Genomic DNA, 14,896 nt, shown 5'->3' on the forward strand with positions numbered 1-14,896 from the left:
ACACAAAGACTCACCCACGATTGACGAGCGTAGGTCCCGGTCGGACATTTCCGACTGAAGCTCTCCGAACCCCGTCACTCAGGTCATCAAGGTGAGCACGTGTTCATTAATACAAAAACTATTCACGCAAGGACTCACCCACGATTGACGAGCGTAGGTCCCGGTCGGACATTTTTGACTGAAGCTCTCCGAACCCCGTCACTCAAGCCATCAAGGTGAGCACTACCAACCGCCTCTATTTCCTTACAATCATTTCATACATCCATACGTGCATTCATTCCATATGCCCGAACCTCCTGGATGATTTGGGCCCTGAACCGCCTGGGGGCTCAGGAACTAAGCATCGCACGTGCAGCGAAATACATCACAACGTTCCGTGTTGCGTCACGAAGCGGCGGTTGCCTCATTCAACATGAGCAACCAACAGAGCCAGGGGAGAAAAACATAGATGAGCCCCGTGCGGCCCTCGCCCGGTCAGGCAGACCGGGTCATCTCAACCTTCTTGTTCGATCCTGAACCTCTCGCCAAGCCCACATAATCTCCATCGAGGAGAGGCCGTTAGGCCCCCCGGGTCGGTCTCCGAAACGACCCAGGCAACTGCCGGGTTATAGGTAAAGGAGTAGTGGAATGTCACAAGAGGGCTATGTCGACCCCGTCACGAACGACAGACCCGGATTCCACTCGATCATACCCGTTAGCCAACTCACCGAGTGACGTCATTCGAGCCTGAGCGATCTAGACAGGCGACAAGACTCAGCCCCTTCGGTTGTGAGGAACCGAGGATGGGGTAACACACACAACTCACATCGACCCCTACGAAGGCCCAACAGGGCTCGGGGGCTCAAGACAACGCCAAGGACTGCAACCCCGAACTCGCTAGGATCCACAACTCCAACTCGCCTAGTCCCACGGCGCGCACTGACGCCAGGATCTGCGAGCACCGCCTCGTCCGATCTGCAAACTAACCAACTAACTACACTTCCGACTACGCTCCAAAAAACCAGGGACCGAGATTCTGAACTCGCGTCGACTCCAAACACACGTCATCTGGCTACACTTCCGACTACGCTCCAAAAACCAGGGACTACGACTCCAAACTCACGTCGACTCCAAAACACGACTCTGACTCGCTCGATCCCATGACATGCATCGACGCCAGCATCAGTGAGCTCTATCTCATCCAAGACTGACTCCCTCGCTCAATCCCACGGCGCGCATCGACGCCAGGATAAGTGAGCACTGTCTTGTCCAAAACATGACTCCAACTCGCTCGATCCCACGGCATGCATCGACGCCAGCATCAGTGAGCTCTGTCTCATCCAAGACTGACTCCCTCGCTCGATCCACGACGTGCATCGACGCCAGGATTAGTGAGCACTGTCTCATCCAAAACACGACTCCGACTTGCTCGATCCCACGGCGTGCATCGACGCCAGCATCAGTGAGCTCTGTCTCGTCCAAGACTGACTCCCTCGCTCGATCCCACGGCGCGCATCGACGCTAGGATTAGTGAGCACTGTCTCATCCAAAACACGACTCCGACTCACTCGATCCCATGGCGTGCATCGACGCCAGCATCAGTGAGCTCTGTCTTGTCCAAGACCGACTCCCTCGCTCGATCCCACGGTGCGCATCGACGCCAGGATCAGTGAGCACTGTCTCGTCTAAAACACGACTTCGACTCGCTCGATCCCATGGCATGCATCGACGCTAGCATCAGTGAGCTATGTCTCGTCCAAGACTGACTCCCTCGCTCGATCCCACGGCATGCATCGACGCCAGGATTAGTGAGCACTGTCTCGTCCAAAACACGACTCCGACTCGCTCGATCCCATGGCGTGCATCGACGCCAGCATCAGTGAGCTCTGTCTTGTCCAAGACTGACTCCCTCGCTCGATCCCATGGCGCGCATCGATGCCAGGATCAGTGAGCACTGTCTCGTCCAAACCATGACTCCGACTTGCTCAATCCCACGGCGTGCATCGACGCCAACATCAGTGAGCTCTGTCTCATCCAAGACTGACTCCCTCGCTCGATCCCACGGCGCGCATCGATGCTAGGATCAGTGAGCACTGTCTCATCCAAACCACGACTTTGACTCGCTCGATCTCACGGTGTGCATCGACGCCAGCATCAGTGAGCTCTGTCTCGTCCAAGACTGACTCCCTCGCTCGATCCCACGGTGCGCATCGACGCCAGGGTCAGTGAGCACTATCTTGTCCAAAACACGACTTCGACTCGCTCGATCCCATGGCGTGCATCGACGCTAGCATCAGTGAGCTCTGTCTCATCTAAGACTAACTCCCTCGCTCGATCCCACGGCGCGCATCGATGCTAGGATCAGTGAGCTCTGTCTCATCCAAAACACGACTCTGACTCACTCGATCCCTCGGCGCGCATCGACGCCAGCATCAGTGAGCTCTGACTCGTCCAAAACTAACTGCCTCACCCGATCCCACGGCGCGCATCGACGCCAGGATCAGTGAGCTCTGTCTCATCTAAAACTAACTGCTTCACCCGATCCCACGGCGTGCATCGACGCTAGGATCAGTGAAGCTCCGTCTCGTCCAAAACCCTTGACTGACTCTCTCGCTCTATCCACGGCGTGCACAGATGCCAGGATCCACAAGCTCCCTCTTGCCTAATCTCTCAAAACAACTAAAACCCACCTCGGCTGCACAATGACGCCTTGGTCGACAAAACTTCGTCTCAAAACAAAAAAACTCCCCCATTGACAACATAGAAAACCCCACAAACGGTTCTGCTCGAACCGCCTAGGGGCTCGGGGGCTACACCCGCGGGTGCGCAAAAATCCCCCGGACGATTCTACCCGAATCACCCGGGGGCTCGTGGGCTCCTGTCGGGTTCATAAACTCAGGGTCTCTCGGGGATAGGCTTCCACACCAAGGCTAGGTCCAAGAGTCTAAAACAACAGACCAGAAGGGCGGCCTAGCCACCGATCGGAAGGACTGGCCGAAGAGGAACAACGCCCTCTCATCGCGCTGCTTTGGCCCACCTCTCTGACCGGAGTGTTCGCTTTGACTCCAGCAGCCACCGGACGGCCTCTCCAATCGGAAGGCCTAGACCAAAACACTACTTCCGGCTCCAACCCCATGTCTCCGACCGGGGGATCATAGGAACCCTGCTCACCGCTCTTCTCCGACCGGCGCACTCAGAGCCGACTGGAGCCATCCGACCGGAGACGCCCGCTCAGTAAGAACCAGAAGACGTGCGGAGAAAGACAAGGCAAGGCTCACAAGTCAAAACCACTGTACCAGGGACCATACCCTGCACAGAATAGTACTCTATAGCCACCCTGACACAAACAGTATTGTAGGCGCCAACATCTCCCTCTACAGTATTGTAGGGGCCGCTAAAACTCCCATACGGTAAGGCCCCTCGCGTGCCTCTGGGCATCGATAGCGGTATGGGCACTAGGATTTACCGTACCAGGTGAACATAGCGAGACTCCTCACAAGCCTCTAGGCATCAAAAAGTATTTGCAGGTACCGACGTCCACCATCCCTGAAAAAGCAGCACGACCTCTCTGCCATTCTACAGTAACATCAACAGTGTTGTAGGCGCCTACCATTATCTTGTACCCACCAGTGTGGGCAACAAGGCTCGGTAGGCGTGGGCAACAAGGCTCGATAACATACGCACCCTTTCCTTCTCACTTGTAAAGTCGTCCCCTTCATCTATAAAAGGGGGTGCGCTTCCTCCAACAAAGGGAGACGAATTCCAGTTGATCAGAGTTCCTTAGATCGATAGCTCACAACCACAGAACCGCTAGGTTCGGACCTCAAGCACCCGCTTGAACACTTAGCTCATAGCAAAGTTCCTGTCACTCTCGGCCCTTCCGACCGGAGCCAACCGGACCTCTTGTACACCCCATCTTTCTCCTTCTCGTTTGTAACCCCACTACAAACTTCGAGCACCTGGGCTTAGGAATAAAGTCACCGACCAACCCCGACATGACGTAGGGCACGTTGCCTGAACCAGTATAAATTCTATGTCATTGAGTGCTAGGCCACCTCCGATCACAACGTACAGCAAAACTACAAATATTCACTAGTTGAATAGTTGGTCACTTTTTTCTACACCGACATGGTGGTTGGCACATTTGAGCAAGGGTTAGAAACTTCACCGGCGGAGTGTCACCGGCGCCCTATATAGAAAAGATAGGGGTTCACAGAGTGACCGGACGCTAGGTTCAGAGTCCGGTCAGTGACAACAGTAAGCACACGGTCTCGGTCTTGTGACCGGACGCTGGCGTGTAAACTGACCAGACGCTCATGGTCTGAGTCTAGTCAGTGCTGACGTACGCTGACGTGAGCTGCACAGAGGAAACGTTGAGTGACCAGACACCGGGTGAGTCCGGTCGAGCATGAAATTTCACGTTTGGAACCTTACTAGAAACGACCGGACGCTGGGGTCCTGCGTCCGGTCACTTTCTAACTGACGCGTCCGGTCATCACTTGACCGTTGAGATCGGGCGATCGGCGTTTGAAGCCGATGACACGTGGCAAGCATCGGGCGACCGGACGCTGGGGTCCTGCGTCCGGTCGAACTGACCAGAGCATCCGGTCACCCTATGTTGTGCCCAGTGAAGGGGTACAACGGCTCTATTTCATGGGGGCTTCTATTTAAGTCCCATGGCCGGCTCAAGCTCACTCTTGACATAGCAGCCTTGTGAGCTTAGCCAAAGCCCTCTCACTCATCTCCATCATTGTTTCATCATCATTGTGAGATTGGGAGAGAATCCAAGTGCATTGCTTGAGTGATTGCATCTAGCGGCACTTGGTGTTCGTGTTTTTGCTGCGGGATTCACTTATTGCTCTTGGTGGTTGCCACCACCTAGATGGCTTGGTGCAGCGGAGGAGGATTGACACGAGTCGGTGATTGTTCGTGGCCATCTCCGGTGATTGTGAGGGGATTTGTACCTTCCCCGGCGGAGCACCGAAAGGTAACTCTAGTGGATTGCTCGTGTCATTGAGTTACCTCACTTGTGGGTAGGTTCTTGCGGTGTCCAAATTGTGATGACGAGGTTTGTGCAACACCTCTTAGCCGCCGAACCACCAAGTGTTGGTCGACACAACGGGGACTAGCGTGCCGGCAAGCACCTGAACATCAGGAGAAAGATTGGTGGTCTCTTGCCCTTTGGTATTCTCTCGGTGATTGATTTAGTATTCATCTTGTGATTGGTTCACTCCTCTACACGGCGGTATAATCACCCTACTCACTCATTTATATTCTTGCAAACTAGTTGTGGCAAGCTCTTTAGTGTAATTAGAATTGAGAGCTTGCTTTGTTATTTTAAGTTCATCTAGTGGAGCTCTTTAGAGTAGCAAGATTGAGAGCTCTTAGTGAGTAGTAACATTGCAAGTTGTGTGCCTAGTAATTATTGCAACTAGAATTGTTGGATAGGTGGCTTGCAACCCTTGTAGAGCTAGAGCAAGTTTGTATTTTGCTATTTGTCATACTAATCAAATTACTCTAATTGATTTGTAGATTTTTAAATAGACTATTCACCCCCCTCCCTCTAGCCATATTAGGACCTTTCAACTGGGTCATGGCCATCGTGTGTTAGGTGGGACCCCTAGTCTAGCAGCGCCAACAACTAGATCAATATACGTAACGTATGCTAATCCTCCTACATTAGATAGTGGAAGCCCACGCACCACGTATTTGATTCCTTCTTTTGATGTGTAATGCGACGACCATACATATTACACTTAACGTGCAATCCAACTTGTAGCGTTGGTTCGGTGCACAATGCACCCTATTTTGTACAACTTCTGCGTGTCGTTTCTTGCATCAATAACTCGATTTAGTGAGAATATAGATGCCAACTCATAGTTATCTTCAATTCTGCCAGATCAGTATAGGCTAATACGACAATGCAACGTATGCCAATTCTCACACGTTAGATCGTTAGAAGTGATAATGGACCGCGCACATTTGCTTTCCCCTTTTTACGTGTAATGCCACAACCGCACATCATGCACTTATCGTGCAATTCAACCTCGTAGCATTGGTTTTGTGTATGCACGTCGCATGACACACAATGGAGCATGGTAAATATAAGATTATTAAACTAGTTTCGCTAAAGGAAAAGAAATATAATCTAAAACAATCAATCCAAGTCGCCATGTCAGACAATGGAAGCCCACGTTGCACCACATATTTGATTCCTTCTTTTGACGTGTAATGCGACAACCATACATCTAACACTTAACGTGCAATCCAACCTGTCGTGTTGGTTTGGTGCAATGTGTACCCTATTTTGTACAACTTCCGCGTTTTGTTTCTTGCACCACAACTAGGTTTAGTATGAATATCAATGCCAACTCATAGTTATGTTTGATTCTACTAGATCAATATAGACTAATACGACAATGCAGCGTACGACAATTCTCTCACGTCAGATTGTTCGAAGCGACAATAGACCACACATTTGTTTTTCCCTTTTTACGTGTAATGCCACAACCGCACAGATACTCTTATCGTGCAATCCAACCTCGTAGCATTGGTTTCGTGTACGCACATTGCATGGCACACAATGGACCATGGTGATATAAGATAATTAAATTAGTTTCATTATAAGAAAAGAATTATAATCTAAAACAATCAATCCAAGTCATGTTAAGAATCGTTTCAAGTTTTCTTATAAATCCCGGGCAGTGACAATGCTACATAAACGACGCGTAACTTGGAACACAGAGCGCTATCACATGCCGCAGCAACCTCGAGTAATTTATTCAATGCTGTTTTCCATAAAATAAAATAAACAATATATAATCTCTTCAATACAGGAATAATATATTAATTAATTTTGCAAGTGATTGATTAATCCTTTTCCGGTATTCCTCTCCGGCCAGTTCTCTGCTCGCATCGGCAAAGGACACGTTCCCGTGCAGTCTGCAGTGCCACGCCAGATCGCCGTGCGCGTCACACGAGCGGGTGCTGCCACCGCGCGCGGCCAAAACGACCCTCGCCGAGAGCAGCGCGCGGCCGAGCCTTTTTCCCCTTGCTCCGCGACGAAATTAAGCAGGCGCTGAACTGGCCCGAACTGGCGCGCAAGGCACGCATCGTCCAGGAGCACGACCCTTCCCCGACGTGGCACGGCCCGGGAGGCCTATAAATGCCGCCATTGCCTCTCCCTCCCTCTCCGCAAGCGCAAGCTAGATCGCCATTCCACTCCGCCTTCGGTTGGAGGCTCCGTTCCTAACCAACACAGCAACCTTTCCGTTCGAGAGAGTCCCTTGCGTTGCGTTGTCGGTGGGTCGCGAGGATGACGCCGGCGAGCGTGGTCGCCATGCCCAGGAGCGTCCCGTTGGCGCTGGCGGCGTTCCCGGCGCCCGCGAGGGCCGGGGAGCGGAAGAACGCGCGGTCCTTCAGGCCCGCGGCGTGTGGCGCGGGGGACGACCAGCAGCAGCCGCCGTCCATGGCCGCGATGCCGGCGTCGCTGCGCGCCATCCAGGCCTGGAGGAAGCAGGCGGCGGCGCAGCGAGGGGTGCCGCGGGCGATGGCCACGAGCGCGGCCGGGTGCGCCGTGGCGGCCCTTGTCAAGGCCGTGGAGGCCGTCCAGGGAGCGGCGGCCGGGGGCGCCGCCGAGGCCGCGCGCGGCGCCGGGGGCGCCGTGGCGTGGGTCTTCAGCAAGGTTCACCTCCAGTCGCCGGACCTCGCCGTCGGGCTGCTCGGGATGGTCGCCTGCTGCCTCGGCACAATCGTGGAGGCGGAGAGGGGCCGCATGGAGGTGAAGAAGCCCGAGGCGTCGTCGGGGAACGCAGCAGAGGCTGACCGCCCCGACGGCAACGGGGACGCGGCGGAGGAACCACCCGAGGACGACATGCCGGAGCTGGTGGAGGCGGACATGGAGAAGGAGCTGTGGGGCCAGATCGGCATCTTGCATGGCGGCGGCCTGTTCGGGGACAGCTACGGCCAGGAGGAACTCGACGAGGAAGAGATCAAGGAGATCGACAGCGCCCGCGCGCGGCGCCGGAAGGCGGAGTACGAGAGGATCATCACCTCAGGCGGCGCCAACTCGCTCATCCTGTCCAACTATGCGCAGCTCCTCTACGAGTTCGACAAGGACATCAACAGGTGCCTCTTGGCGCATGCATGCTTTCAAATGCGACCCTTCATTCAATCACGATCTAATTAACCAACCTGTTAGGAATCTTGGTTTCTTACGCGTGATCACGGCACACATGTGACGACAGGGCAGAGATGTACTTCAAGCAGGCGGTGGCCGCCGAACCACCGGACGGCGAAGCGATGCGGAGGTACGGCATGTTCCTCTGGCACGCCCGCGGCGACATGGGCGGCGCGGAGGACATGTTTACCGGCGCCATCGACGAGGAGCCCGAGAGCAGCCACCACCGGAGCAGCTACGCGTGGTTCCTCTGGATGACCGGCGGCGTCGAGACCTGCCTCATCGACAGCGGCAAGCAGAACAACGGCAACGACGTCGAATGAACCGCAGCACTTCGATCGGAAATACAATGCATCCAAACAAGACAAGAAGAAAAGACCTTACCACCGGCAAGTGCCCGGCGGCGGGCCGGCCATTTAGATGGTGCGTCTTGGTTCCGCGTGCTCGGCAATGGCTATACAGCAAGCATAGTATCATCCATGAGCAGCATCGGCCCTTGTTGGGGCCAGTTTTCCAGTATACTAGTAGATGGATGCGCATCAAGGAGCCAACCCCGGACCAGGAGGCAAACAAATAAGGTTGGCGAAGCTAGCGCATGTTAGAGCGTGTGTGATGCTAGTACTAGTAGTATGTAGAATAAAGCATCCATGCATCTTTCCATTCCATGGCATGGTTCCATCATGAGATAGTAATGTTATTATAACTGCATTGTGAATGAACAATAATAATAATATGTGTGTGGGGAAACCATAGTGCTTCCTTTTATATATATGTATATATATGTGGTGTTTGAGTTTGCAAGTGTAAGAACTAAGAAGCATGGTTACATTGCTGCTGATATTTGAGATATACAGAGGTTTGTACATAGATCGATAGATACATAGATATGGAGAAAATCGGCATCACGTCTTTCTGCGAGGATCGCGTCTTGTTATGGTGGCTCTATAGACAGGCATGAACACTTAAAGGACGATATCGACATATTAACTTGAACCATAGGGATGAACTCTGTTGAATCACCTACAGCCCAGCTCCAATCTCGCGTCTGGGTTGATACTTGTGTTTCTACATAGCTTCTGAAGGTCAATGTAGCCAATGATTGTGTCCTCAAACACGACATCGTCCATCTTCGCATCATCAAAGGTCGATCCTGACAAAACTGTGTTCTTGAAGATTGCCCCTGTGAGATCGGCCTTCTCGAAATTGACACGGTCTATCACTGCATTCGTGAAGTCGGTTCCTGAAAAAGCATTTGAACCAGAAGAGCATACCATTCTGTTCATTCAGTATTACTGTATTACAGTATAAGTAAAACAATTCAGCAATATTGTGGAGTGAACAAGAACAACAAAATAAGCTGAGCAATTTTTCCTTAAAAAAAGAGGTGCACAATTAGTTAGTACCTTTGAAACTTGCACCAACAGCATAAGCTTTGGACATGACAACTTCAGTCATGTCAGCGCCGTCAAACTTTGCCTCGGACATTAATGCTGCAGCTAAAGACTTGCCTTTTATATTAGTTTTCTCGTTCGAGTAATCACAGAACCGGAGATCAAGGGGCTTGTCATACACCCCATTTGCTTGACCAATTGTGTTCCCCACAAATGCACGCTCACATCGGTTTGGCTCCGTTGAGAGGGGAGGCAATCTCTAACAAAATAAAGCAAACAGTGAATAATGTAATGTCAGTAAAGTAATTCAGCACTGTAGTAAGGAAAAGAAGTCCTAGATTTATGATGAGGCTTCTGAAGATGCTGAGTAGACTGACTGTATATTCAGTTCACACTTACAGGATCAAAAAGAAAATGAAGAATAATTCTGTCTTAAAGCTAAAATAGTATTTCCACAATTCCAAATTATAAAACGCTTTGTGTTTTCTAGATTCGTATCTTTTGCTATGCACTTAGGCCGTCTCCAGGAGACCCATTGCGGAACCTAAACCCAAAATGGGTCTCCATCACAATACCTATAGCCTCCAACAGAGTACTTATATGGAAGATCCATTTTAGGTGCCAGAAGAGGCATAACCCAAATCTGAGTATCATCTCTCCTGAAGACCCATTTGCAGAAAGGGTTTTCTTTTGGGTCTTGTTGTTGGAGAAGACAAAAAATAGGCACTACCCAAAGGACGAATGGGTCTTGTATTTTGGGTCGCGGTTGTTGGAGACAGTCTTAGATATACACTATGTCTAGATACTAGAAAAGCCAAAACGTCTTATAATTTAAAACAGATAGAGTAAAATGTATTCATAGTTCACAACTCAACCTAAGCCCGTGTTCAGTTACCATCCAAAATCCCAAAAAGTGCTACAGTACCCATCACATCGAATCTTGCGATACATGCATGGAGCATTAAATGTAGACGAAAAAAAAACTAATTGCACAGTTTGGTTGGAAATTGCGAGACGAACATTTTGAGCCTAATTAGTCTATGATTGAACACTAATTGCCAAATAAAAACGAAAGTGCTAGAGTATCCCAAATTCCAAACTTCATCCAACTAAACACGCACCAAAGTGAAAATGGCCATGCTTCATCCGGTTAATCAGATCACCAAATAGAGCACAATAGTTATTTCTCCACAAATATTCCCCTCTTCTCTGTAGCTGTGCCACAGTACCAGAACCCACTTTTGAAGATGCAATGTCAATCTGAAGTCTCATAAGACTAACCAAGAACAGAATTTATTTCTAGCTTCTAGATTGAGCGCAAGTGATGCTAAATTTCAGGTGCTTTTCAGAACATATAGAAAATTGAATTGAATAACGTGCTGATCTTAACTGATGTTGGCATGTTGCAGTAGCCCACATCAAATGCTGCGGTAGCTGTACTATATATTCTTTAACTGGAACAGCTCAAACTCGTGAGACTGATCCGATTTTATCACCATGAAAAAATACCTTGTAATTAACTCTTGAGTAGTGAGTACCAATACCTGTTTTAACAGAACCCTCAAAATCTTCCAACGGTTTTAGAGTTTTTCTTAAGGAAAAACATCTTGTACTTAACTAGTTATTGTTTTCCTTGTAAAGAAATTTTCAATGGAGCAGCTCTACATATTTTACAGCAACTTATTCTGAACCGAATTAAGGGAAACAGTAAATAGTGACTATGCCTGCTATCAGATCGCAAAATGTGAGGCCGATTCAATTCAATCAGAAAAATCAGACCCAGTGACCCAGACCGAGACTAACATTTGACAGAGGTTAAAAATTCCATCCCAGCAATAGCTCCCTTTCACTGCCTAATGCAACGTGACGTTATCGATAAAAACTACATTCCAGAAGAAATTGCACCCCAGCCCGCAACGCGAGTATGTGATAAAAAAGACGGATATTCACCAACCTGGCTGGCGGCAATGACCGGATTGGACGCGGACGCGACGGCCCAGGCCGCCAGCACGCCGCACGCGAGGCGGCCGGCGCCCTTGGCCCACGCCGGCTCGGTGTTCCCGCCGGCGTCGGCCGCCGAGCAGGCCACGCGGCACCTCGGCCGCCGCGGGCGGCAGAGCGCAGCGCCAGACGGCGAGGCGAGGCAGGACGACGATGCCATGCCAATGCGGTTGCGGTGTGGCTGGCTTGACCTGTGTGAGGTGAAGGGGAAGGGGAGGGAGAAGAGAGGGTGGCGATGAGGCAGAGTCGGACCGAGCTCTCCCCGCCCGCTATCTTATCGGCTTATCCGTGCCACCGTGTCCCTGTTCTCCTGACTTGGCGGGAGGCCCCACGGGGCCCACGTGAGACTCGAGGCGCCGCGACCATTTGGTAGCACCCGCCCCGGTCTATTTTCGGACGAGTTCTGGTTCTTTCTCCCTTCCGTTCGATGCAAGTGGGCGGTTGAGTTGGATTTTGAGAACTTTGAAGCTGAAATCAGAAGGTAAAACAAACAACCTAACTATTGAGTTGGCTTTTGATTTTTTAAAATGAATTGAAAACTAAAAATACGTTTTAAATAACTTTTCTAATTTTTATGCCGAGAAGCTAAAAACTTATTTCAAAAAAGATATTCCATCTGTTCCGAAAAAATAGATTTCAGCTTAAAAAATTGTTTACAAATAAATCAATCTTTTAGAGACTGAATGGTTCATCGGGCTATTTATTTTCTCCAAGTCTCTTTGTATTTATTGCACCCCTCCAGTCTTTCAATTTTAATATTGAGTTTCTGCAGTTAGACGTGTGTAGTAAAAATACTATTGTTTGTGTGTTATTGGAACAATCACTGATCAGTGTGCAACTACTCTGGTTAATAAAGGATAGTATGGTATTTTCTCTATCCGCTCTCTTAAACTTAGGGGGTGTTTGGTTCCTATACAAAAATTTTAGTCCCTGTCCCATCGAATGTTTGGACACATGCATGAAGTATTAAATATAGACGAAAAAAAAGAACTAATTGCACAGATTGTGGCTAATTTGCGAGACGAATATTTTAAGCCTAATTAGTCCATGATTTGACAATGTGGTGCTACAGTAAATATGTGCTAATGACGAATTAATTAGGCTTAATAAATTCGTCTCGTAAATTAGTCTCTATCTGTGTAATTAGTTTTATAATTAACTCATATTTAGTTCTCCTAAATAACATCCGAACGTCCAATGTAACATAGACTAAAATTTAGTCCGGGAAACTCTTACTTGGAATCTACGGGAGTATAGATATAGGGGCTGTTTGGTTGCCCGGTTCCGGTCCGGCCAGGCTCTCCGCACGCGACTTCTCCGTGTTTGGTTGCCTGCGCCAGTAGTCGAGCCAGGCCCCGGCGGCGATGCAAGATGCTCCTCCCAGCCAGGCCCGCTGGAAACGCAGGCATCGGGCGTTTCTGCTGAGCTAGGCCGGCGCGAGCGCACGCGCTGCATGAGAGCAGAGAGGAGCGGTGCAAGGCCAGCTCATGCGTCCAAGCAACCAATCACCTTCTCTGTTCGGCCGAGCTGCATGCGCGCAGGCAACCAAACGGTGGGCGTTTGCATGGCGGCAGCCTGGGCAGTGAGGGCCTGTCTCGGGCGGTGCGGTGCAGGCTGGGGGCTGGGGCATGCGAGAAACCAAACAACCCCATAGTTGAGTACTTGATATGAACAATAAGTTTCTTATGATGCACCTCCATCTTATAGCTATCCAAAATGAATAAAAAATGATTGTTGTCCCCTTTGCTCTAAGATGGGTATAGTCGAGTAACGGGTCAAGATGAGCAAGATTGATTCTTTTATTTAGTTTTTGTTTACACTAGATTCGTCGAACGCCCAGAGTGTTGCAATCGCAGTAAACGGATTGAACAGATTCTGTGTCATTCATCGTGGAACCTGTTCGTTCTGTGTTAATTAGTGGACCTACAACGAGGCTTTGAAATGGTAATTTGTGAGCACTCGTGACTAACACATGGGGTTTCACCATAGTTTAACTAGCCAAAACAATACCAGCTAACAGAAAGATACATGCGGGAGGAACTAAACGTTGCATCCATTTAGACCTAAGCTAGGTTGTCTGGTTCGTTAGTAGTCGTCAAAGGACCCCTTTGCTAAGGAGGCTATGCCATAATGTAAACATTCTTTTCCTCCTTAATTAGTGCGCTATTGAATAGCGCGTCGTGTAAAAACTATCTCCTACTTAATACAAAGATGCATTACCTTTTGCATATTCCAGAAAAAAAAAGACCTAGCTAACTAATAAGTTGATCTATTTGCCACTCAGGGATGCTGCTTCATCTGCTAGGACCACCATCTTCCAATCAGCAGCAATGCAGCATGTCGAAGAACAAACATCTCTTGCGCTGTCTTGTGCATCACTAAGCAATTATGCCTGGTGAGTTGGTGAGGACGCCCACCATCTTTTCTCTCTGTTAACTCCTTTGGGCACTTGTATATGGCTCACAAGTCACAACCAGGCTATAACTCTCCTAATTTCGGAACAACCATCGTTGTCTTTTGTCTAAAAAAATCGGAACACCAACAACCCACACAGAGACGGGTCTGAAACCGAAGGCAAACCAAACCAACCGACCGACCAATCGTCCACCGCCTCGTCTCCGCTCTCCCTCGGCCGGCAGCCATGAACGGCATCAACGCCAACGGCGGCATCCTGTCGTACGGGAACATGGAGGGGTACGCGATGTGGGTGGCCACCGGCGTGGCGTCGGCCTTCTTCGCGTCCCTGGAGCGCTGCTCCTGCATCCACCTCCACACCGCCGAGGACGACGGCGACTACGACGACGAGGAGGACCTCGAGGAGGCCAACCGCTCCTTCGCCCGCCCGCCGCAGGCGATCCCCGAGTACTACTACGACCGGTCCGGGTCCTCCGCCTCCTTCGCCACCGCCAAGATGTGACGACCAGGCATGGCATGGATCGCGGGGCCGGCCGGCCGGCCGGCCGGCCGTTCAGCATGCGTGATGATACCATCCATTTATTGATTTATTATTAGTTCTTGCTTGATCCGTTGTGTTCCTAGCCAAGAACACACAAAAAAAAATGCGGCGCTCCGTCCCCATTGTAATAGTTGATGGATCTGTGACTCCGTACCGTGAGTTGTCTGATGATTTGATTTCTTTTTATTTTTTCCCTTATTATGGGCTCCAAAATTGCTGCAGAGATCTCGAGCGACTCTGCAAATTTCAGATGTGTGTCATTCGAAGATTCAATGTTCGTCTGCATGCATATGCATTTACTTTCGCGTGGCACACAATCATGCCAGAGTGCATTTCCCTTAGCCTAAGTTTTAGTTTTATATACTACGGATTGATGAACACAAAGGACCA

The 14,896-nt window shown here is 50.1% G+C and overlaps 3 protein-coding genes across 3 annotated transcripts; 2 read left to right on the forward strand and 1 right to left on the reverse strand.

Moving 5' to 3' along the window:
• Positions 1 to 7,195: 7,195 nt before the first annotated feature.
• Positions 7,196 to 8,745, forward strand: LOC136485970 (uncharacterized). Its single transcript, XM_066482756.1, has 2 exons — positions 7,196 to 8,106; positions 8,226 to 8,745. The coding sequence occupies exons 1-2, from the start codon at positions 7,295 to 7,297 to the stop codon at positions 8,479 to 8,481; spliced, it is 1,068 nt and encodes a 355-aa protein (XP_066338853.1). The 5' UTR covers positions 7,196 to 7,294; the 3' UTR covers positions 8,482 to 8,745.
• A 217-nt stretch (positions 8,746 to 8,962) lies between these two features.
• Positions 8,963 to 11,795, reverse strand: LOC136485980 (thylakoid lumenal 17.4 kDa protein, chloroplastic-like). Its single transcript, XM_066482761.1, has 3 exons — positions 11,504 to 11,795; positions 9,562 to 9,808; positions 8,963 to 9,398 (listed from the first exon to the last, which is right to left on the reverse strand). The coding sequence occupies exons 1-3, from the start codon at positions 11,708 to 11,710 to the stop codon at positions 9,175 to 9,177; spliced, it is 678 nt and encodes a 225-aa protein (XP_066338858.1). The 5' UTR covers positions 11,711 to 11,795; the 3' UTR covers positions 8,963 to 9,174.
• Positions 11,796 to 14,060: 2,265 nt separating this feature from the next.
• Positions 14,061 to 14,692, forward strand: LOC136485992 (uncharacterized). Its single transcript, XM_066482766.1, has one exon. It carries the CDS (start codon positions 14,192 to 14,194, stop codon positions 14,465 to 14,467), a length of 276 nt encoding a protein of 91 aa, XP_066338863.1. The 5' UTR covers positions 14,061 to 14,191; the 3' UTR covers positions 14,468 to 14,692.
• The last annotated feature ends 204 nt before the right edge of the window (positions 14,693 to 14,896 follow it).

Source organism: Miscanthus floridulus, chromosome 1 (genome assembly GCF_019320115.1).
Source record: "Miscanthus floridulus cultivar M001 chromosome 1, ASM1932011v1, whole genome shotgun sequence".
NCBI classification, from domain to species: Eukaryota; Viridiplantae; Streptophyta; class Magnoliopsida; order Poales; family Poaceae; genus Miscanthus; species Miscanthus floridulus.